Source organism: Atractosteus spatula, chromosome 4 (genome assembly GCF_055471065.1).
Source record: "Atractosteus spatula isolate fAtrSpa1 chromosome 4, fAtrSpa1.hap1, whole genome shotgun sequence".
NCBI lineage: Eukaryota > Metazoa > Chordata > Actinopteri > Semionotiformes > Lepisosteidae > Atractosteus > Atractosteus spatula.
In genome coordinates this window covers 66,068,313-66,093,316 of record NC_142709.1, presented here as the reverse complement: position 1 = coordinate 66,093,316, position 25,004 = coordinate 66,068,313, and the positions used below count along the sequence as shown (strand labels likewise).

Below are 25,004 nucleotides of genomic sequence, written 5' to 3'. Positions count from 1 at the left end.
TCGTCGTGCATTCTGCTGCCGTTGAATCCTTTCATTTGTCTAAAAATAAATGTCCTCAGCATGACTTTAAAGATCTGTGCTTCTGTGGAGAAGTAAATGACAGCCTGTGTACCAATTACTTCAACTTTAAACAAGGCGACGGACTGAGCTGATTTTATGCAGTGCAGACGTTGGACAGATTTTTGTTTTTTGCAGCACTATCCAATTGCTTGGGTGAATACCATGGTGTTTGACTACCGCGGGCAGCTGAAGACAGGTGAACTAATACTCCATGGCTGGTCATCTTTTCCTGGTGAGTTTCCACACAGGGGCAATGTAGAGTCGAATACCCGAGCACACTCATCTGTACATTTAAACCAAGTTCTGTGTGCGTCATAGAGGCCTTAAGGTGATGTACCAAAGAATCTATGTACGTTTTAAAACAAGGGATTATTGAAATATTTTTTTTTTTAGCTGTATGTAAGATAACCATTTCGGGTTGGTTTGCCATTTCATACGTTTTTTTTTTTGCAGTCTTGCATACACATCATGGAAGCATTAGTTTCTGTTTTTATTTGTATCACCCAAATGCATACTTGCTGCTTTTCAAAAACCATCTACCATCGGACGTCTGCAAACCGTAACAGATAACCATTGCTGATCCCACTTCAGTTGTATAAGTCACATTGCAGGACTGAAGAAGTGCTTTTTTGTCTTCTTCCATGTGAAGGTTTTAAACCATTTTCTTTCAGATGAACTTGAAGAAATGCTGAACCCCATTGGGACTGTGCAAACCAACCCATACACTGAAAATGCTACTGCTTTGCACATTCATTTCCAGGAGTGTACCAAGTCCACAGTTATCTATCCCCCCTTCGACAAGGTACGGTGTACACTACGTAGTCTTTTTAAAACGAGTCGCGTTGTCCTTGGCCAGACTTAATTAACAGGGCCGTGTGCTTAGGCGTCTTTGCTTGCCTGTTTGGCACATGCAGACCTGAATAGTCTTTGTTTTCAAAAAGCTTGTTTTCATCCGTATTTAGGGTAATGGCTAAAAGGTACTGTCGTACTAATGCAGTTTGTGGTGCCCTTAAAGTTTTCCTGTTACACTAAAATAGAAATATTCAGAGAGAATAATTAAGGGCATTTGGTTTATAACACATCTGTTATTGTAACACAATATCAATTTGTTTTCATGGTATTCCAGATAAAAAATAGACTGGAAATTAATGTTACATACAATGTTTTATGATTTCACATAATAACAGACTGCAAAGTTGGTTTAATTCCAAAATTACTCTTTAATGGGATTTACCTAGTGGAAAGTACCCAACGATTTCAAGATCCAGTTTATGGAAGGATGTTGATGTTCATAACCTAAGAAAACATGATACAGGGATTCTCCACTTCAGCTAGTGAAATCAATCCTAAAATTAGAGCCTTTAAAAGGGAATATCTTAAGTTTTTTTTTGTTTTTTTTTAGGGAATATCTTAAATTTGACCAATTTAAGAAAAATGCAGTTTAGAAATTGGGCTTGCAGGCCACCTGCTGGAGAAAAGCAAAATTGCATTTTCCTCAGTGCACACAGAAGCAGTGCATACTGAAGGAGGCAATTGTAAATGCTTGTAATAATTAACTATTGAAGTATGGCCATAGGTAGTCGTCTTTTTAAAGTCATAATGACTTGTACCTGACCTTAAGCTTATGGTCCTTTAATGGTATGCACGTTCATAATTGAATAAATATGCTACACATAGAAAAAAGTTAATCTTTTTCAGACAAATCTTCCGTTTGTCTTTAAAAAAAAAATTGTGCATTGCAGCTACCTGAACATCAGCCAGTAATCTTCAAGGGTGTGAAGGTCCCACATGAATATACTTTTGTGACTTTATAAAGTATTACGTACAACATTGCTTTATCTTTAGTGAAACTGCTCCTTGTCTGTATCTATTTCTCTGCAATTTTTTATCGTTCTTTTTTCCGTAGATCCTGGAAAAGGCAGCTGAAATTGCACGGGGTAGTGACTGCATGCCTATGGTTGTAAGTTTATTCATTAAAATCATGATAATTTCGTTTTGCTGTTATTGCAGCTTCATTTTCATGCTGGGGAAGAGGTGATTTAAATTGAATTAGTGTAGGGTGTATTTTGAACTTTCAGCATTTTTAAGAAATCGGAATTGAATTTGAACAGCACATTCTGATAGCGGTTAAGTATTTTAATTTGCCTGTTGTGGTGCCCTGCTGCCCTCTAGTGTTTTAATTCTGAAACTCTATTCACAGAGTCGAGGAAGCAAGAAGTTCCACATCGAATTGAAAGAAATAATGGAGCGCGATCCCTTGTCTCAGCTTTGCGAGAACGAGAAAGATCTCATCTGGACTCTGCGTTACGACTGTCGAGAGAATTTCCCCCAGTCACTGCCTAAACTGCTGCTTTCCGTGAAGTGGAACAAGCATGAGGATATGGCACAGGTAAAGCAATATCTGATGTGTAGACCGTTAACATTGAGCTGTATAATTGAGTCTCGTGCTCTTTTTTGTTTGAATTTTTTTTCATCTGCACCTCTAAACCTACAGCCTCCCTCTGCCTTATTTTAGAACGTTTAACTGTATTATTGAGATCCTTTTTAAATGTTCCAGTGTTGAAAAAGAGATTTTTTTTTCTCTGTCAGTTCAGAATAAGCTTTGTAGTGCTTCAGAAATAATACTCAAGGTGTTAATGCTATATTGCTGGGCACATGCAAAAATCTATTTCTCAGATGTGTCCTGTATGCAGTTAAATAAACTGGTCCGAGAATAGAATAACTTTAAAATTTTTAGACGTTCACTATGCAGGTCGATCGCGAAAATTGTTGCGACCTCAGGGTTGTTGTGAAAAGAGTTTTGCTTTTTGACGCTGGCCCTGAGTCACGAGCTGAGAGAGGGATTTGGGTTTGCCCAATTGTGGACATCACAAACTGCTGTCAAAACAGTTCCTAGGGTGACCTTCAACCTTACTGCCACTGTTGCCAGGTACCCACCCTGCCTGTGACTCACACTGATCCAAACTTCCGTTCACAAGGAACAAGAAACATAAATAAACCTCCTGGTACCTCTTTTCTTTTGGAACTTCCGTGACTGGCTCCATGGTTTGAGTGTGTAGTACAGGTCATTCCAAAGAGCACTTGGCCCTTTTGCATTTTTTTTTTTAGGAAAAAGCCTGTCTTTCATCTGAGAAAAACTTACCAGTCTTAAACTCCTGGGTAATTTAGGAAGAAATACAGCAACGCTCACCCAACCCGAACCAGAAATGTAAAGCAGCTTTTGGTCTCAATCAATTAAGTTGGAGGTATTTAGGTACTGTAGTCCCCTCTGCTGTTTAGCAACTTGAACTGAAGTGATAAAAATGGGAGTAAGCCATTTTTTATATTCAACAAAGCATGGAAAGAGAACTATGAGAGCCATGATATGCCACCTGAAGAAAACCTGATTTACTCTAAGAGCAAAGTTGCACCAATGAAATGATTTACAGAAGTAATTGCACAACATACAAAGATGGTTATGAAAAATTCTCTAGTTTACTGATTTTGAGTATACAGTCATTAATAGGTCTGGGGTTTTTAACAGTTGACCCATATATTGATATGAGTGGGAAGATGTATATAAAAATGGGTTCAAAATGAGACAATTGCATAGCATGTTTTTGCAAATTCTTTAAGAGGTCATTGTAAAAAATTATTTGGGCACATTAAAATGGTGTATATTAACACTTATTAGAGGTAGGTTTTGGTAAAAGTATTTTATTAAAAGATTATGAACCCAAAGCACGGTCTGATGTATCCACTGTATTCTACCAAGTTAGATCCTAACCAGGACATGTTGTGTTTCACTGGTGGATTTTCAGCAGCAGTTTTTCATGCATTTTTACAAATATAATAATGTAATAATAATAATAATTGCTTACACTTATATAGCACTTTTCTGGACACTCCACTCAAAGCACTTTACAGGTAATGGGGACTCCACTCCAAGACCACCAATGTGCAGCCCCACCTGGATGATGTGAAGGCAGCCATAGTGCGCCAGAACGCTCACCACACATCAGCTCTTAGTTCAATTCAAATTTATTTTTATATAGTGCCTTTCACAAGGCGCTTAACAATATAATTGTGGAGGAGAGCAGAGTAATGAAGCCAATTTATAGATGGGGATTATTAGGAGGCCATGATTGATAAGGGCCAATGGGAAATTTGGCCAGGACGCCGGGGTTACACCCCTACTTTTTTCAAGAAACGCCTTGGGATTTTTAATGACCACAGAGAGTCAGGACTTTTGGTTTTACGTCTCATCCGAAGGACGGCGCCTGTTTACAGTATAGTGTCCCCCTCACTATACTGGGGCATTAGGACCCACATGGACCGCAGGGTGAGCACCCCCTGCTGGCTAAGAAGTATGAACTGAAAATGTAAACATTTAATAACTGAAAGTCAGTTTGTGAAACCAATAGAGGAAATAACAGTTTTCTACATGCTTCTGGGAACAATTCTGATATTGTAAGGAAATAAAATATATATACTATTTAAATTAATAATTTATATAAATTATATATAACTTTATATAATGGAAATGAGAGACTTCTAACTTGAATTTGAAATTCTTAGAACTTGTCATCAATATGTATTTACTGTATTTTATGTCAAGTGTGGTACTGACAGAACAGGGTAGTATCTGTGATGCCAGCTGTTGGGCTTTTGTGAACATCTGTCCTGGACTGAGTCAGTGGTAACAGGGCTGTGACCACTTAGCATTTTGCTATGAAGCACCTGTGACTTGTTTGTCAGTTATGCTTTCCCTGTTTTTAATTGCCAACCTTTAGTGCTATCTGTGTGAATTGGGGATGAAGTAAACTGGTCCTTGTTAAAATAAAGGCTAAACATCAGCTCACATTTCAGAAAGGAAATGAATCATAGGCAGACATTATTCTGGCTATTATCCAACTTTGAGCAATTGTTGAAAAGTCCACTACTAAAACAATGCGTGTTATGTTAAATTTTATTTTTTGAGGTCTTTTTTTGTTGACTGCACCCACCTGGGGAGACATGCAATTCTTATTAATAGTTTACCATTGCTGCAACAATAGGCTGGTGAATTAATTGCGCCTGCCTATATTGCGGAAACAATATAAAATGAAAAACTAGTCTGGACCCGGAGTCACATATCCAGTTTAGACGGTAACATAAACATATGTAACTTATTAAAGACCTTTTAAATAGTTGTTTTTAATACTGTTATTGGACTAAGACTAAAGGTACATTCATTGTCGTGAAGTTGATGGAACATTGAGCTTGTTTTTTTCTAATCTACTAATATAGCAAATGACACAATACACCCTCATTTGAAACTTGCATTTTTCCATGTAGTAAAATGTAATATTGTAATCTGTTTCATGCTTGAAGACTTCAGCCTATGTCTGCTTATGCTTTTCTCTGCCTTTGTTGAGGCACTTTTAAAGATGTGGTGCTCCTGGTGGCAGAGCTTGCTTAAAGCTTTAATTAATCTTGAGTAAATCTTCAAAAAATGTAGTCTTTGTAGTAGGTATGCAGAATTGCCTAATCCAGGTACCTGAAAGTCACAATACAGTAGGGTTTCTGTGTTTTGGCAGTTTTAAAATCTGTTGAGAGTGTTTAAGTTGATCCCATCTGAAGCAGTATTGGGCTACTTGAACCCCTGGTTGAGAATTCATCAGAACACACACTGTAAATCATGAAAGAGTTGCTTCTAAAACGTTAAATTGAATGCATATACCATCAATAATCCTGATGTTTGTTTTGTTTGGCTTGTCATTTACAGCTTCAAGCCCTGCTGCAGATCTGGCCCAAGCTGAGTCCCAGGGATGCACTGGAGTTATTAGATTTCAACTACCCAGACCAGTATGTGCGGGAATATGCAGTGAACTGCCTTAGAGACATGAGGTAAATGCTGTCCAGTCTTGGTAGCCATATATGTACTTTCCCTTCAGCTTTTTATCTCGGTGAAATCTGTGCTGTTTCTCAGTTTAATCTTCCTTTTGCTAATTTGCTTTTGTTTTCCTCAAGGTCATAAATACCTGCCTAAAAGCTTAGAAAAATTAAAAATTATCTACCCAACATTCTTTCTTCAGAACCACTGAAATTTTCACCAAGCTTTAAAAGGCTTAAAAACATGCCATTTTTGTTACAGTTGACTAAATCCTCACAACAAGGGTTTTACACGAACAAAACCCTAAACGCTGTCCAAGTTTTTGTCGTCTTTTTATTCTGGAGAGGACAAAGTTGATCGGTCTAATGTTTGACATGCCACTTAACCCACACCAGACGGCCCAGTCCAAACATTCTGCTACTTCATGCTGTCCCGTCACAAACAAAGAGGTTCCATTGACCAGAATGGCAGTCAAACATTCTCCTGGGTGCTCCTGGAATGCTAATATTCGGAAGAAATTCTCCATTACAAAGAGAACACGTATTGGGGTTAATGTAGCAGCAGCAACTGGGTCCAAAAACTAAGAGAAGCCACATTTGACCATGCAATATGCAGCAGGTTTCCCCCCCCCCCACTTCAAGCTCGTCCCCTATACCTATTGTGTAACTGTCCCTACCAAGGAAAGAATTTGTTCCAAATGATACTATGGTCAGTGAGAGCCTATAATTGTAGATAAAGGCATTTCTGAAGTAATTCAAACCTCTTAATGTGTAATTAACCTCTTCCTGTGAAAGGTCAGATTTTTCTATTTGCCTCATTAACCAGTATTTTTGAAGATCTTCGCATTTGTTTTAGACTTTATACACTTAATATACTCAATTGTTCCAAAGTAAACTGTCACAGGCTGTTTCACTAAACCAGCCCTCCCCCCCACAGATGTTTTTTTCACCAATATTTGGGCATAGTTAAGGAAAAGAGTAGAATGTGTATTTTCTGTGCTTTGTCCATCAATGCTTATAAAAGCTATTTTTTAAAGCATAAAAACTGATTCTGAATTATTCTACTGAAAGTTTATACGGTCCCTCTGAGTTTAAAGGAGATTCCAGTCTCAAACTGTGATTTTTTTTTTCTGTAGGCTTGAGAAAAGCATACATTTTCTGTTTCCTATCTTTGAAAGTATCTGCTTTGCAGGTTGTTGTGTTGGTCTTCTAAGTTTTGCCCTCTCCCCTGCAGTGACGAGGAGCTGTCACAGTATCTCCTGCAGCTTGTGCAGGTCCTGCGTTATGAGCCTTATTATGACTGCGCCCTCTCCAGGTTCCTCTTGGAAAGAGCACAGGCCAATAGGAAGATAGGCCACTTCCTGTTTTGGCATTTAAGGCAAGTCATTCGGAACACTGCTGTTGGTTATTGTGTCTGTCAAGCACACTTCAGGCCTTGTGTGTGTAAAACAACACCAGTTTGTGGCTTAAAAACACAAATAATAAATCCTACCAATAGTGGCTCCAGACCTCTGGTGTTTATTTACAATTTCCTGGGAAGACTTTAGGTTTTGATCTCCTGACTGGATCCATTTTAATTGAGCCCATAATGAACACGGCAAGAGATCTAAGTTGGCCCCTTTCCTGTAACGGCAAACACATCTTAAGAAAGAAATACACAAGGCCTGCAATGTTCCCAGGAGCTGTTTGTTTTAACTGTGTTAATGGTTGCTTTTGTTTGGTACCTGGCAGGTCTGAAATCCATATGCCTGCAGTGTCTGTTCAGTTTTCATTGATACTGGAAGCCTATTGTCGGGGCAGCATTCCTCATATTGAGGTTCTTAAGAAACAGGTAGGTTCAGGCATTCTGCTGTTTCAGTCTTCAGTTTTTAAGATCTTATATGAATAAGCACATTAACCTCTATGCACCATTTAGCTTCTCTTTTTACAAGCTTCTCTTTTTTTTTTACGGAAAACATACCATAAAACAGGCCCCACAGAATTCTGTTTTTATTTAAAACTTTGTTTGGTTCTCATCTCATGTAGAAATCAGTTTTAAATTGCATTTAAAACCTCAACACTCCAGGTGAAGGTGAAATTCAGCATATTTTATTTTGGTCTTGTTTGGGGTGGGGGGAATTGTAAGGTAGTGATGTAATAAATGTAGTTTTCACTGTAGCCTTTATCATTTTCAAACCCTCACTCAGGCAAGGGAGTCAAGTAAGGTACCTTGACTGATCAGGAAACCAGACTTCAGCACCACTGGAAAAAGGGTTGAATGAATTCCCAACTGTACAAGCACGGAAGAAATTCAAAAGAGAGAACAGTTCAAAAAGTTCCTGTTTGCAGGGCTTGGGTTCCAGTGAAATTTCCTTATCGCTGGTGATTGCACAAGTTCTGAGAATAGGGAGAGGTCTCTGAGTGCTGGGTTTTGACAGCTGTTTGACCCAGTAACACTTCTTGGCCACCATTTCACAATCGCACAGCTTACAGCTTCCACTTCATCCTGTGGAGCCCCACTCAGAATGCCTCCACCGACTTTCAGCTTTAGGCCTAACACCTACTAGATTAGGTGGCTATTTCCTAGAATAGAAAACTGACAGTATTTCAGAAGAGCCCTTTCTGTTCTTGACTACTTGTTCCAATGCGAAACCTCTCAATGGCCTTTGGTCATGTAGTGAATTTGGTTTCTCTTTTATCATGCAGACAACGTGCCTTTTCACTTCACTGTTGGGTTAAAGCCATTAAAGTCTTTTGTTTTAATACAAATGTAAAACCTCTTACGGGAGAAAACAGGTCAACTGTCTGAATCCCTGACCAGTTTAAAACAAATATTTACATCATTGTGATTGTCAGGGAAGGTGTACCGTTATGTCTCCTCTGCTGTTATTCTGTCCTGTTGGACTTTTTCATGTGCTCATTATTGCGGCAAATGTTTTCTGAAAATGCAATACATAATCTATCACCATGATGTTTTTCTAAAGTAAATTAACACAAGCTCTTTTTTGTCTATTAGTAATTTATTGTGAAATGTTTGGCATTTAGTTTGCTTTACATGGAGTAATTCTACTGGCAACTTTGTCATGCAAGAAGGAAAATATACACTTATTACTTCTTATAGATCCTATTGCATCGTTTATAAGTTGGGTAACAGTGAGGTGCTTAGTCCTACCATCTTTCCTTCCTTTATCTGATGAGAAAAGGCACACGGCCGTGCTGAAACAACTTCGGCACACAGCCTGGTGTCTCTCATCATGTTAATATTTTTCTTAGGATCGGACCAATTTCAAATACAACTAACCCTAAATATGTTGTCTTCTTATTTTCTCTTATGGATAACTGTAATCTTTTCGGAATCAAAAAGTTATTTGAAATCTTCAAAACTCGATAAACCTATAGTCTGTGCAGTAATTTTCCTTCTGGCTGAAATGGCAGTGCAGTATTTTACATTTTGTAATCTAGCTGTTCTGCTCACTTTTATATGACTGTAGTTCTGTTATGAATAGTCCCAGTTTCAGACAAGCATTTCTGTACATTTATTTCTCATGGCTTGCTGTTTTTTTAGGTCGAGGCACTATGCAAGTTGAAAGCTGTAAATGAATTAATCAAGCTGGGCACTTTAAAAAACGCCAGGAACAAAACTAAAGAGGCAATGCTGACCAAAGAAGCGATGATGACCTGTTTGAGACAGACTGGGTTTGCAGAGACACTCTCCGATCTCCAATCGCCTCTCAATCCCAGCATCCTCCTCTCGGGAATCCAGTGAGTATGTCTGCAAAAGCAGAATTATGAATTTGCAGACGTTGACTTTAAGGTACCAATACGTATTGAGACTTGTTGTTTGAACAGTTAGTGATACCCTTATAATACCAAGACCATATGTTTTTTTGTAAAGAAGCTTGTATGGAAAAGTGTTGGATTTGAAATATCCTTGAAGAGAGAACTGTAGTAAAGTGCCTCATTAATAACGTGTTGACATATTAGTCCACATCTGAGGGCCACCTTTGTCTATTCCTAGTTTTTTTTCTAACTTATTTACAGTCCTTTTCATGCATTTTGGGCATCCAGCAAAAAAGTTGTTTTTAAAGATTTCTTTCCACTTCGGACCCATAGTTACATCACTCTTTCCATCGCACATGTGGAGTCCTTTAAATAAGTGTCTAAACTTTACCACTCCTGTAAATGTAATATTTAAGCATACTGTTGCCAGTCAGAAACCAACTTCAAACATCATTAGCATCTTATCCCTGTAATGTCTTGAGGGTTAGGAGATGGAAGAACTGCAGAACATGATGTACTTTTTCCGATTTGAAAGAAATTCAAACTTATCCTGGGCTGAACTGAAAAAGTCTCCTATCGGTTCATCTACTCTGTGGTGTGATTTAAAAGGCTCCACGTTTTTCTAATCTGATTCCAGCCCAGGTGCACCCACCATTCTGGCTAAAGTGACAAAACCATCTTTTTGAGTTTCTAGACTGCGCAGAAACATCTGTTCCCAGTTTGTCTGTCATCAGGACGTAGTTTTTGACGATATTGTTGACATTTTTTCTTCATTACTGGCATGTTTTTTCATTTTAATGATTTTTTTAAAAGTCATTCAGACGTTCTATAAACCATAGCAATTTTAGGTTGTCCTAAATTTCAGATGTATAAAAATGAACTGCTATTTGGTGGTTTTTTAAACTATGTATTCTGCACATTTTCAGTTCTGTAACAGATTTATTTACAGTGCTCCAACTGTCTTGCCATATTGAAGATTTTTGGGAAAACCTTGATTTCTTAGTGATCATTTTATTGAATTGACTTCTTTTGGCTTAAATAAGCTTTTGGCCTTGATTTAAAACGAGTGTCAGTTAGGTGGGTTTTATGAGATGGTCATTGAAAAATGCTTTTGGTATCTTAAATATGTGAAACTGTCTTGAAATTCCTCCTTATTTTTTTGATAGAATTGAACATTTTCTGCTTAGTGCTGTTTTACGATTGATATTAGGATGTTAACCAAAGCTTTGATTTGGGTTGCTTTCAAAAATTCTGAAACTAATTTTTCATAGCACATCTAGACATGCAAGCAAGCCATATGTGGCCTAACGTTGCTGCCAGGGTTCCAGAACCAATGAATGAAAACTAATCTAATAAAGGCAGATAATGCAAGTACAGTGGTGTCATTCAAGCTATCTGTGACTAGTGATCTTGATATTGCTGGCTGGCTTCCAAAACAAGCAGTTACACTTGAGCTTCAATGTGTCTCGAGCTCTTTTTTGATTGAATTGTTAAAGTTTTTCTGTAATGGTTTTCTTACGCTTAGATTTTTTTTTTCATCTGGAAGTGATTTTTACAGTAGTTTGGCAATGATTTTCTCTCTTTCTGCTTTCTATTCCATGCAGTGTGGAGAGATGCAGGTACATGGACTCTAAAATGAAACCACTGTGGGTAGTGTACAATAACAAACTGCTAGGAGGGGATACATTAGGAATCATCTTTAAAAATGGCGATGGTAAGTAGATCGGATTTTGCTCAGATAAGAACTCTGCTATGTGTACAATGAAATTAAGATGTCTTCCCCGTTAGGTTTGTGTTAATCTAACAAATCTAATCTAAGGAGCTAGTGCACTCTGCAAATACTCTTTGATTTAAAAGTGTAGGTTTCTTTGTCTATTTTACCCATGCTTAATCATCTTTGAAAATATTAAGAGCTTTCAATGCCTATTTTAAATAATTGTAGCACTTGAGACATTGAATATAATCTGCTGCATGTGTGTTAGGTCATCAGGCACATTTTGCTGCAGATAGAATGTTGCTTTCGCCACCAACTCTCGGAATTTTGAGGCATTTCTTTGCCTTCACTTCAAGGGATCCCAAACCACAGTTGTCCATTGCTCTTTATTGTGAATCTTTTAGACCTCCGCCAAGACATGCTTACCCTGCAGATCCTGCGTCTGATGGACATGCTTTGGAAAGAGGCTAATTTAGACCTGAGGTAAGAATTTCAAAACTCATACAGAAGATTCCCTTTTTGTCATTTCAAGCTCCTTGGGGATCAGCAGCGACCTTTTTGTTCCTTGAGTGAATTTTGCAGTGCCTTCTGAAAATCCGGAAAGGCATTTCTCTATGACCTGTAAAATTGTAACAATAGCCTATTATTTGTATTTGCTGATTTGGATTTTGTGCAGCATGTCGCCAGGTTAATATCCGAGTCTGTCACACGTGGCGGTACCTCACCATGCTTCAGACCTTTGAGAACATGGCGAAAACATGAGGGAAAACTTGAATCTTTTCTGCCCCCCGATTGTTTCATTGTGCTTTATCTTGGAGCAGCAGTTTCTGAAAGCCAGCTGGACTTCTCCCGAAGCGTGTTTAAAACTCGCTGCAACGGAAGGAAGAAGACATTGGATTGCCAAGAATTGCTTATAGATCTGTCAGTAGCTGTCCTCCATACGCGCAGCTTTGTCGGTGAAGAGGGGGCCCGAGTTCAGAAACCCCAGGATGAGATAGAATAGACCCACAGGACGTGTCCTCGAGTTGACTTGTCAGAATGCCTCTCTGACAAGGATGTTTTTTCCGCCGGCTCGGAGTGTTTGAGCCTCTGGGGAGCAGGGAGCTTTCATCCTCTCCTGCTTTTGAAAGGGAAGCAGTTGGAGGGGAGCCCATAGAAGGAGCAGGCCTGAAATGCCATGGAAGAGGGCCAGCCTGACCCCTGACCCTTCGGCACTTGGCGCAGCTTTGTCATGTTGTGATAAGACAGGCAGTGATTCCACATGTCTCTCAAACTGAAAGCCCTCTTAATTATCTTCATCCAGCACTCCATATGTGGCACATGACTCTTAATGCATTTGGCAAATGTAGATATGCAACCTCAGTCTCCAAATCTGCCAGACCTCCGCTAGACATAATGTTATATGACAGTGTCTGGGTGCCAGAACTGCATGTTCTGGGAGACAACTCTTTTCAAATGAAGACCAGCTTTCATTGCTAGCTGAAGACCTTCTGCCAGAACATCCAGTTAGACGGTTTTATTAAAGGAAGTTGTTTTTTTTTGGTTTAGAAAAGATCTAATGATTTTTAAATGCTTGGGTTCTTCTGTACTAGCTAGCTACCTCTTTGCTTTTGTCGTACTGTTGTGTTGCTTGCTGTGACAAAATATCCCTCAAGTGCAGTTTTCTCCAGAAGTTTTTTTTTACCAGGCCATATTTACAATGTGGATCTTATATTAATAAAATTAATATAAGTAAATATATTATTAATCAATATTATTTATATATATTTTTTCTAAATAAAAGTTTTTAAAGGATTTTATTATTAAATTTAATATTAGATTTAATATTAAAATATTGCTGAAGTTTCACCTACTCTGATGCGATAAGCAGTTTACATAAAGCACTCCTGTTTCTTTTCCTCTGACAAGAAAACCTACAATTGTTTCATTTCTTGCACAAAATATTGCAGGGACTGCTCTCTACACCTACTTGAAATTAGTCTCCCTTGTCTGAAATTCTACGAAGTCCAGTTTGTGGCCCGTAAAATGTTAGCGATGACTCCAGTTGAGCTGCTTTTAACTTACCCCTTTTGAGTTCTTGTCTATTTTAGTGGCATATGAATGTTAAATAGTCATTTTCTAAACTTAAGTCAAAAGCTGTAACTATGTCCAAAGAGCTGAACCTTTTCATGAGAGATGCATTGTGCCATCTACTGGACAGAGTGAGAACTGACTTAAACCTGCCCTAAAATGAAATTACACCACAATGTACAGAACATGTTGATTTAAGTATTCATGTTTATTTTACTGTAATCTCTTAAGACCAGACAATGTATTTTTCTGATTCTTTACAACCTGGACATTTGTGTTTTTGGAGTAACTACATCATATTAACTTTTTTTTTCAGAATAGTGCCTTACGGTTGTCTAGCGACAGGAGACCGAACTGGTCTGATAGAAGTTGTTTCTGCTTCCGAAACAATTGCCAACATTCAGCTGACCAGCAGTAATGTAGCTGCCACTGCAGCTTTTAACAAAGATGCCCTCCTCAACTGGCTGAAAGAGAAGAATTCTGGGTAAATATTACGTCCTTAGTAAAACTATACCTGTTAACTTTTAGCTCCTCCAGCAGGAAATCAGCAACAGGTTTAGTTGGTACAGGAGTTGTTGCTACAGTCCTGAGTCCTAAAAATGGATAGGATAATAATTACAAACCAAGAAAAGACTCTTTTGTGGGATAACCTTGCTTTCCTTGTGTTTCTCTCCAGAGATGCGCTGGATCGAGCAATTGAAGAGTTCACATTGTCTTGTGCTGGCTACTGTGTAGCTACCTATGTGCTCGGAATTGGTGACAGACACAGTGACAATATCATGGTTCGGAGCACAGGGCAGGTAAGGGTGTATGCTGAACCTACAACTCACTGCAGTGGTGTTCTGTGAGAAGCTGTACATTCATTCCTTTAGCCTCGGACCCTGGTTGTGAAGTGGCAAAGCCTTTATGACTCTTGGCAGTCTTTGTTTTCCTGGAAGTTAAAGCTCTTTATGGTGGTTTTAAATCCATTTCCCGAAGGCTGTTTATTTTCTTTGGCAAGAAAATAGTTTGGTTTTGTTGATTTATTCAGATTTTGCATAGAAAACTGAGGGAAAAGTCACTTTGCCAATCCGTTTCTGTCAGTTGTAGAAGCACGGCACCTTATCAATTCAGTATTCTTACTTTACCCCCGACGTGAAACGTTTTACAATTCCAACCTTGGTGCCCACCAATGTGCTCTCCTGCAGTAAAAAGATGGCTCATTTGTGTGTGGAGGAGTAGTTCAGAGACTTAATTCATGCAGTAAACTGTTTAATGCCTTCATGATAAGTAAAGCATTTTGTAGGAAGAGTAAAGTGTGTTGAATATTGAAATGAGAAATGTCCTATGTGCTCTTGTATATATGTAATGCCTTGTTTTAAAATAATAAGCCTTGGGTGGCACAGTGGTGCAGTGGTTAGGACTGCTGCCTTGCAGCACTGTGGTTCAGGGTTCAATCCCAGACCTGGGTTGCTGTCTGCATGGAGTCTGTTCTCCCTGTGTTTATATGGGTTTCCTCCAGGTGCTCCGGTTTCCTCCCATAGTCCAAAAACATACTGGTAAGTTAATTGGGTTCTGGGAAGACTGGTCCTAGTTGTGTATGCTCCGTGATGGACTGGTGTCCTGTCCAGGGTGTATCCTGCCTTACCTCCGTTGCTTGCTGGGATAGGCTCCGGCTTCCCCATGGCCCTGAATTGGAAGAAGCGATGAGAAAAGGGAAGGATCAATGGACGTTAAGCTTTTTTTTTTTGTGCGTCTGCATGTTTCAGCTCTTTCACATAGACTTTGGACATATTCTGGGCAACTTCAAATCCAAGTTTGGAATCAAAAGGGAGCGGGTGCCTTTCATTCTCACTTATGATTTCATCCATGTCATCCAGCAAGGAAAAACAGGCAACACTGAGAAGTTCGGCAGGTAGGAAGCCTTCAGCACCTCCCAAAGAATATACAGTATAGAATTGCATTTTTAGTCTGTTGCTTTGTAACTTAGCCTAATTTCGAACAATTTACAGACTTCCATTTTGCTTCGCCAGCATCTACTGTTTGACTTTGAATTACAGCAGAGCATACAGCTACATATATTACTAGGGTAATGGATCGTGTCCGTGGCAGTTTTAATGAAAACCGACATTCAAACCTGATGCTTCAGTTTCCTTTAAAAAAGCAATAATACCATCTAGTAAAACACTTGAGCCTGGGAAGTTTTCCATGTGGGTAAATGTGAGGCTTTTTGATGCAGGTTAAAGATCTGCCGACTTTAATGTTTTCTGTATTCCGATGTTCACTGCCAGGTTTCGACAGTGCTGTGAAGATGCCTACTTGATCCTTCGGAAAAATGGAAACTTATTTATTACTCTCTTTGCACTGATGCTCACAGCAGGCCTTCCAGAGCTCACATCAGTTAAAGACATTCAGTACCTTAAGGTAAGAAATGCCCTGGAAGAGCCAAAGCCTGAAATCTACTGTAGCTCACGTCGGTTTTATATCCATAATATACAGTACATTAGTCTGTTTTCAATAGAAATTCATATAATAGGGTAAAATCAAAGTCTTACATAATTTTCCCGACAAATTCTTTCATTCTGTGAAGTGAAAACAAATGCTTACTGACCTGTTTTTAAATGTTATGAAATTCCGACCTCTTGTCCCTTATCTTTTCACAATTCAAGAGTTTAATCTGGTGTGGCTCTTCAAACAGTGGTGTCGTGTGTGTGTGTGTGTGTGTGTGTGTGTGTGTGTGTGTGTGTGGGGGGGGGGAAATCTGGTCATGTAGGAATGTCCCCCAGAAATACCCTCTATATCGGCAGAGCACCCAATTTCCAAACTAAGAGGGTTTAATGGCGACAAAAATCTCAAGACCCTATAGATAGATGATAGATAAAACTTTATTAATCCCGAAGGGAAATTAAGGATGTAGCTTAATGGATTTTCTTAAAATTTTATTTTTTTCTAGGACTCCCTTGCGCTGGGGAAAACTGATGAGGATGCACTAAAACAATTCAGACAGAAATTTGACGAGGCTTTGCGTGAAAGTTGGACTACAAAAGTGAACTGGATGGCACACAATGTGGCAAAAGACAATAGATCTTAGCAGTTGCACCAGTGCCCAAACTGACTGTGGGAATCTGTTTTTAAAGAAGGGAACAGTTGAAGTCTGGACCATATATTGGCACAGGGGTGATGTGAATAACCCAATTGTTGCACTGTCAGCTTCACTGCTTCTTCAAAACTAGACCAAGATTTTTTTTGTTTTGTTTTCATATCTGTATATAGTGGGTAATCGACAGTTGCTGATTTTGCACGCTGGGGGCTACTGGTTTCTTTATGTTCTTGTATATTTTATTGACAAGGTTTGTGTGAAACAGCTATAAAAATGGCGTTAGTACACATTTCTATGTGACTGTAATGATAACATATATGTTCAACAGCTTTACTTCAACAGACATGGTGATACATGATCACATTAACCACAGTGTAATTAAATACTGCTTAGAATGCAATATAGGTAACTCCAATTGTGATGAGTTTCAGCCAAGAGATTTTAGATTATGTACATGTTATGCATCTGAGTTATTGCAAAGTGACTGCTGTGATATACACATGTAAGGACAAAAAAACTACAAAATAGGTTAGACTCAACAGAATGAAATGAAATCATTTTAGTGAAACCTATAGTGTTGCTGAGGAAAAAAACAACAATTAAGCCAGATGTATTTCGTCACAATTGTAATTCCTCTTTCAAAGATTTGAAAAATGTGCCTCAAATGTGTGAAGAAAATATATTTTAAATGTATGTGCTAGACTACTTCCTAAGCATTGCTAGCAAAGCTTTGAACTTCCAGTCTAAATGATGTTGGATAATATCATTGGACTACTCTACACTGGAATTTTGAGAAAGTTAGTTTGGGAGTCTGGTTCATGTTTTTATACCAGAGATGAGTGAAACTTTGACGTGATGTGCTAAAATGAAGATGCGATTCTTAAATTTCTTCCACTGAAGAAACTGGCTGCAAGTACAAAGCACTTTTTTATTGAAATTTATATAACTGCCTTGTCTTATTAACAGGTTTCAATGCAGGTGTTTATACTGTCACTGACATGCATGAATTTACTTGCAAACGTCATTCAGAAAATGGATAAAAAAATCTCATTTTTAAAATATCATTTTAAAATGTTTTTAACGTTCTCGGCATAAGACACCCTGACTTCATGAATGAAACTGAAGCTGGTTTGTTTTTTTATTTATGTGCCGAAAACAACAAAAGTAACATTTCAGTACACAACAGGTTGCATAGTTGCCTTTATTTTTATAAATTTAACAGGGTATAAGGTCTGCTTTGGACACCCTTCTTTCACACTCCAATTTAATCTTTTCAGTAAAACGGGAAACAAATTTTTAAACCTTAAATCTAACAACAAAGAAAATCAAAGATCGAATGATGGTAAAGTCAAAAGAAATCCACGCCACAGGACCAAAATGCAGTGGACCAGTTTTTATGCCAATTATTACTTTTTAATTTACAATTATGTTTTGAGCTTTATGGGGAATGTACCTTTTAAAGTGTCAATGCATGGAAAAATTAAACTTGTTTAAATTTTTTTTTTATTGATGTGATCTGTGAAGTAAAAGAGCATTCAGTACTTTTTAGTACTAATGTATTTAAAAGCTATCTTTTTTTTTTAGGTGCTCTTCCACCATCAGCGGTTGATTTGTGCAATATAACCAGAAAGTTCTGCAAGCCTGCTGTGTAATTTTTTTCACTTTATTTGTAATGCTGTTCTCACACCAGTAGCCTTGAGTTCTTCTAGACACTGAATATTTGGAAGATGTACATGCTTTTGTTTTGTTGGTAGTTGTTTTTCCCCGAAGGGAGTTTTATTAAAGTTATTTTACATTTAACCTCTCATTATTCCATTTTTTTTTTGTAAAAGGAGCTTCTGTGTTCTTGAAGCACTCAAACACTTCCATTTTTCATCAAACCTTTATTTTTAGAAAAGGGGAAACTGCAGTATGTCCATTATAAATTTCAAATGTAAGATTTAACAGCCCTCGTTTTAATGTACTGCTGCGAACTTAATGAATCACATACTATGTATTCCAAAAAGTGTAAACTATGAAAAGACTACAGCTTCCCTTGAATTCATAAGAAGTTAATGAAATGCTTACCTGGTGATGTCATTTGCCCCTCTGTTGAGCACATTTTGTGAATGCTGCAGGCACATTTCTGCTAAACTGTAGGACTATCAGATAACTTCCTTTTTGTATGGTAGAAGCATATGGATAAAATTTCCATAATTCCCGTTACATGCTTTTTAGCATCTGTCTTTACTCTGTGTTTTTAGCTATTCAGATTGAAATGGTGCCTCTCTTCTGTATAAAGCAATTAATCGACAACTTTACAGCAACCTTCTGGAAAATTCTATTTGCAAAAGTTATGCATTTGAAGAGCTCTGTTTGAATTTAGAGTTTGAAGATATCTGGAGGTTTTCTGCGAAAGGAGATGTAAATGACAAGTTTACTAGGGGTTTGCTGAAAGAATGGACCACATCCTTCAAATGAACACTGAACAAACAAGCATGGAGAATAGAGGTGGCTGTTTTTGGTACTCCTGTACATTTTAGAACATGATACCGAAACAATGTCAGTGAAGTCTGTGTGATGCTACCTTCATTTTAACAGTGGAAATATTCTGCACTTTAATAGATCTGAACTGGAATGTCTGATTCCCTGTTCATGTGCTAAAACTGATGGGGATCTGAAACTGGCTGGCTGTGAACCAACAGCCTGTTCTTGAGATTATCGCTAATTATTCAAGAAATCTGCCCAAATTTTCCCAACTAAGGATTCAAAATTATAAGTGTATTAGAACTTTTTGTTTTTTATGAGTGAGAAACTGTCACCAAAGCCTAGGACAAGAGCTAAACTGGTTCAGATAAGCAAATCTGTTATGTACAGTAGCTAAGAATACAAGTTGGGAAAAATTGCTTCTGATCTTTGTTGTATACAAAATGTTGGTCACCTGTTTAATTGTCACCTCCCACAAGTTTGATCAGATAGGTCCGTTTTAGTTTGCAAGAGAATTAATCGCCTGACTTTAGATTGCTTTCTTCAACAGGAAGTTGCTCTCGAATCGTCGGAGCATGCCAGCTGTTCCTGTAAGATTTTGTGGTGTAGTGGTTCTCATCTGTCTGCCATGTGAACAAATGAACTTTTGCCTTCTGCCTAAATTGTAAGCAGACTGGAGTAATTGCTCCAGACTTACAGCCTCTGGGTTGCTCGATGCTAATTTAAGGACATACATTTGTATCTTTTTTTTTTTTTAGAAAGTAAGTTTATGAATAGTATTTATGTTGTTCTCTCCCATGTCACGAGGCAATAAAGCCACTGTATGCAGGCTTTAAGTGTGCAAGTAATTTATATAGAATTCAGGGGTTTAAAATTGGTAATCAAGGTAGGTTGTGAACAGTGTGAATTTTATATATATAATTTGCTTAAATATGGTATGTTAACAAATATCCCAAAATCCCAAAGGAACTGGAAGTCCATTCTAAGCTGCTATTGGTATTCACTGTAAGACTGAAGATAAGAGATGAAACACTACAAGTATTAAAAGTTTAAAACTGTCTTGTTTTGGATTTCTGTAAGGGTTTCTATGATTCAGTGTATCTTGTTAAAGTGAAAATAAAGCCTGGTTTTAAGCGATATTACCACTGTGTGTATTTGAAAAGAATATGGGGATGTCAAAGGCAGATATGTAGAAAACATTAGTACCCAAAGTAGCAAAGAGGGTATCAAATACATTTCTTCTGTGTAAATTTCAAATTATTTATGGCACGTTTATATGGGTTTGCCAGATGCATCGGTCAAATGAGTTCATGACTTTGGATTGTTTGAGTAGGAACTAGAAACCCTTGATTTGAACATTTCATCATAGAAAACACAACTTTGCAAAGCTATCCTTCAGTGTAATAGTACCCAGAAGACAAAGGCTTAACGGTTTTTATGAACATTTTAAAAGACCTCTTTCTTCGCATGTGCTTGTCATGAAGCTTGGTGCTTTTAAACAGTGTCTGCGCAAGTACATCCGAATTGCTCGCGTTGCATAGTTGAAGTAGAGAAACTGAATTTGATATGGGCAGTGCTTTATTTCATTTATTTCATCTCAGACATCACTAACATTTAAACAATTAAGGAGATAAGTCTAATAACCTGCATTTTCCAGGTCATAATCGGGTGCTCATTGTGTCCAGTATGATCCTGTCACTCAAGAATCAGGGTACACTCAAGAATCTGCATACCCCTGACTTAAAACACTTTAACTGCCTTTTTTGGGTAAATTGCATGAATTTCAGAATGTAAGATAGTAATAGTCCTGAAGAAAAGCTTTTTGAAGTTGGTAAAACATTTGAATAAATGGCTAAAAATCTAAAAAAAAGAAATCGGTTCAGTAAAGCAATTTCAGGAGTCCAACCTTTACAGACTTTGATTATGGTGACTCTTGATTATAACGCCTTTTAAAAAAACATCTTACCAAAAACCTTTAAGCAGAAAATGAGCTTGTGATGAAGAGGGATGGCATAGTATGTGCAGGCAATAAAGTGAGGTGTATGTCTACTGACTGACTGGTGCAATCTTAAGCAAACCAGTAATTAAATTTAGGAAGTGTTAATGCTCGTCTGTTTTTATTTTTTGTGACATTCAGAATTAAAGAATTATGGTGTTTTTGATTAGCAAAGATATGAACCCTACCAGTTTTTTAAGGTGGCTTTAATTAAAAAAGCTTTTGGTTCAATATTATTGTATACCATTGTTGGCATACATTTCAAATCTTACATAAGAACAGTACTTAATGCACAAACAGTACAAGCAGAAACCGCCCAACTTCACAGATCTAAAATGTACTATAGATTGTAGAAATCTATCTGGCCATTTGGTGAGTGAAATGCAGCTACTGTATACCCACACCTGGGTAGGATCTGCAGTATTTCAGGTACGTATTCCTCAGAGCACAGGGGTTTAAAACTAAACTTTGAAACTCATCTGGGTTAGTGAGACATAAGTCACAGGTCTATTGGCTTCTGCTCACAGGGCTGCCCAGTCATTCCTAATGTGGTTTAAGGTCTGAGATTGGGTAGCATGTCAGGGCAGAACTGATGCCCCAGTTCCTGTGCTACAGTTGTGCTGCATTGGCAAATAACTTGCCATCATTACAGTTTAATATGTTTGACATGTTATCTCAGATGTGGTTCTCACTGCTGCTTCAATGTCTAACAATATAACTAAGTATGTTTAGAAACTAAAGAACTGGAGGATGTTCAATTGTATTATTGGAAGTTTTATGTTTTTTGTATTTGACTGATTCCAAAGTCTAAAATAATTGAAGGTAGACCGTTACTTCCATAAAGTAAGCATTGTGGTGTGACATGATTGTGAGACCATTGCAGAGTTATGTCTGACATTCTTGGGATGTTACATCAGGGTGCTGTGCCCAAATCCATTACAGATTAATTAAATCTCACTTCCCTAAATTGTTCACACCATGGTTTAGAACACAGTGTGGTCTGGCCATTTCCTTTTCATAGTTCAACCCCTCATCTAGCTGTTGTACAGTTTGCTGAGGCACAACAGCTGCTGTGTTCAAATTATGATGGTGTGTCTGTTTGGCTAAGGATCCATTGTGCAATAAGCTCAGGTTTGTTTTTTTTAAACGAACAATGCTTTATAAATATATAATGTCCTTGTTATAATTTAAACTTTTCTAATTTGTGTTCTGATTTCTTCATAACTCCTAATTGTTGTATTCATTTTCATTTTGTGCAAATTACAGATTTGTTCATTTTTAGCAGCACTCAAGAGACAATGTGAAATTACATTTGCTAAATTGGATGTATCCTTTTATCCCTGCCTTGGAATAATGTACGAGAGAAGAAGCGTAAGTGATTCATCACTCCTCTGTTGCTTCCTGTGTGGTTTGAAATGATTAATAAGACAGCTATTTGATTTTAAAATATGCAAATTTATTCAGCACTAAAATTACACCTCCAGTCTGCATAAGTGTTGATGAGGTTTTATGGACTAAGCTAGCACCACTTGTTGCATTTTTATCCTCTATTTGTGTAAGAGCTAAATATGAACAAGAGAGCTGTCAGATGATGAGTTTAAGTGGATGCACCCAGCTACGGTTTCTAGTTTTCAGAAATTGGCAGAACCATAATTTTGTGTTTTTTGTGCGCAAGTATTGAAAACAGTGCAATACTTGTAGTTTTCCTTAAATGGTCAATTGAATTTCACTGATGTGATTACTTCATGTTTAACAGCCACACCCGGACTTTTTCAGGCAAGCATGTGAAAATATTCAACTTGTTTGTATGGAAATAAGCAACTGTTGCACCAATTTCTAAAGTTCTCCCACACAGTGAAGCAACATGCACTATTCTATATTTATCTTTTGATTTACTCCTCTACTAGTATTCCTACATCATTATCTCTGAGGATTTCTTGTAAGCAGCCATTAATGCTATAACAGTTTGATCTTTATCATAAATAATGAAAGTGGATACAGCACTCAAGCATTAAGAATGTAGAAGAAATCTAATAATAACAAACCTTTAATTCCAGTTCTGTAGAGCATCTTCAGCTGAAACAGGCAATTAGAACATCATCCAGGCAAGGCAGCTCACAAATTTACTTGGATTGTGTTCAGCTAAGTACTTTTTAATGGGCCTGCAAGGAGAGGACCTGCGTCATTGTGTCGACTTGAAGGGTAATGAGTCTGAAAATAAGAAAGCAGCCACGAATGTTTTTAAACTTGTTTTACATTCATTGAATGCAGTGCTTTTGGCTGGGTATTTAAAGCCTTTGGAAATAGTTTTTCAATAAATAATTAGGCAAGGGATGATGCACATCGGTCATTTAAAATTTACTTCTGTCTTGCATGAAGAGAGAATTAGTCACTTTTTAAGAAGATAAAGGGGATAATATATAATTCAATAGGGCAAATACAGTGAGGACTTATAGAATAAAATGATTTTTGGTTTGGAGCTGAGTATGTTGCTAAACAACACACATTCTATATGCGCAGTCCTGTGTATAGAGTCATTTGGAACAGTGCTGCATTCAGTTCTGATATCAAAATGATGCATAACTTGTAGGATTTGAGCAATTACTAACGTGAATTTAAACACTAAATACCAACCTTCCTTCAAGTTCTTATGGCTTCTGGCCATAGAGATTTTTTTTCTTCTTAGTTCATTCGGTGGTATGAAAATGAAAGGATTTTTGTGGGCGTCAGTGTTTAAATTGATATGCATCTGGCTTGTGGCTTGTGGTTTTATACTGCAGTATGTCAAAAAGAATCAAAGAACTTCTTTCAACAACATAACCAGTGTACAGTATTGCACCTGTAATGCTACTACGAAATGAAATTCCATATTAAAATCATGTTAAAATCAGTAATAGTTTACTTCTACCTTTCTTTCCATTATGCTCATGTTCTTATAGCCATTCATCTTATTCAAGGAAGAATCTGAATGCATGATTCATGTTTAGTTACTGAATATTTTACAGGCTCCAGTCTCTTAATGTTAGCTTCATTGCAGGGGGCAGTAAAAAGGATGCATTCCAGTGATTCATGGCATAGGAGATGGAAGCACCTGCTACTTTCAGGGTACAGTCATGATGCATATATCCGTCCATCTATTTTCTAACCACATCTTCCAAATCAGGGGCACGGGGTAGACGATGCCTATCCTGGCAAGCAATGGGTGCAAGGCAGGATACAGCCTGGAACACACACACACACACACACACACACATATATCAATATCCCCAGAAGCTAAATAACCTTTCAGTTTGTTTTGGGACTGTGGGAGGAAACTGGAGCACCTCTAGGAAACCCATACAACCACAGGGAGAACTTACAAACTTCATGCAGATAGCACCCTGGGTTAGGAATTGAAGAGCAAGTCCCAGCAAAGCAAGACAGTAATATGTGCCACAGTGCCACGCATGATCCATGTAGATCCATTATTTTATCAAATGCCTTATAGCTTGTCTTAGGAGATCATTTAACTATTATTGACAAAATGCTGCTTTGTTTAAAACCAATCTGTTTAACATAAACACAATTTACCAAATTCATCTTTTTACAGTACGATATTTTGCACACCTGGGTTTTTAATAATGCTCGTTTTTTTCAAATTCAAAATCCGTAATTTAATTTGCTGCTTGCTCTTTTGAATTTCCTTGCATTTTTATGATGATGATTACGATGCTGCGGTCATTATTACATATGAGCAACTCTAAAATCATCCAAACGCTTTCTCCGAAAGTGACATTTCCCAGTGGGTGGTAGGCATCACACAGACAGGCTTGTGAGGGGGCGATTGCACTTCTGACTTGTGTGGAGGAGAAACAGGGAATTTGAGCTTAAACGGCATCAGTCAGAAGCCCACACAAAGTCATTAGCAAGCACTCTGGCCTCCGTTCTTTACAGGAATGTTTATTTAAGATTTAAGCACTGCAATAATGAGATGTAGCTGGAGTTTAGTTTCAATCATGCTATTCCTC

General features: G+C 37.8%; 1 protein-coding gene across 3 annotated transcripts in view; it reads left to right on the top strand.

Annotated features, from left to right (window-relative positions):
- pik3cb (phosphatidylinositol-4,5-bisphosphate 3-kinase, catalytic subunit beta) overlaps positions 1 to 18,332 on the top strand; it is a 73,093-nt gene extending 54,761 nt beyond the window's left edge. For all 3 annotated transcript variants that reach the window (XM_088913310.1, XM_088913312.1, XM_088913311.1), the window contains 15 exons: positions 196 to 292; positions 732 to 862; positions 1,967 to 2,020; positions 2,261 to 2,449; positions 5,807 to 5,928; positions 7,148 to 7,291; positions 7,645 to 7,744; positions 9,458 to 9,654; positions 11,277 to 11,386; positions 11,791 to 11,869; positions 13,773 to 13,940; positions 14,133 to 14,256; positions 15,205 to 15,350; positions 15,727 to 15,859; positions 16,389 to 18,332. In XM_088913310.1, the coding sequence (XP_088769436.1) occupies positions 196 to 292; positions 732 to 862; positions 1,967 to 2,020; positions 2,261 to 2,449; positions 5,807 to 5,928; positions 7,148 to 7,291; positions 7,645 to 7,744; positions 9,458 to 9,654; positions 11,277 to 11,386; positions 11,791 to 11,869; positions 13,773 to 13,940; positions 14,133 to 14,256; positions 15,205 to 15,350; positions 15,727 to 15,859; positions 16,389 to 16,526 (1,932 nt within the window). In that variant the 3' untranslated portion in view covers positions 16,527 to 18,332. The remainder of the gene's footprint in view (positions 1 to 195; positions 293 to 731; positions 863 to 1,966; positions 2,021 to 2,260; positions 2,450 to 5,806; positions 5,929 to 7,147; positions 7,292 to 7,644; positions 7,745 to 9,457; positions 9,655 to 11,276; positions 11,387 to 11,790; positions 11,870 to 13,772; positions 13,941 to 14,132; positions 14,257 to 15,204; positions 15,351 to 15,726; positions 15,860 to 16,388) is intronic.
- Positions 18,333 to 25,004: the final 6,672 nt, after the last annotated feature.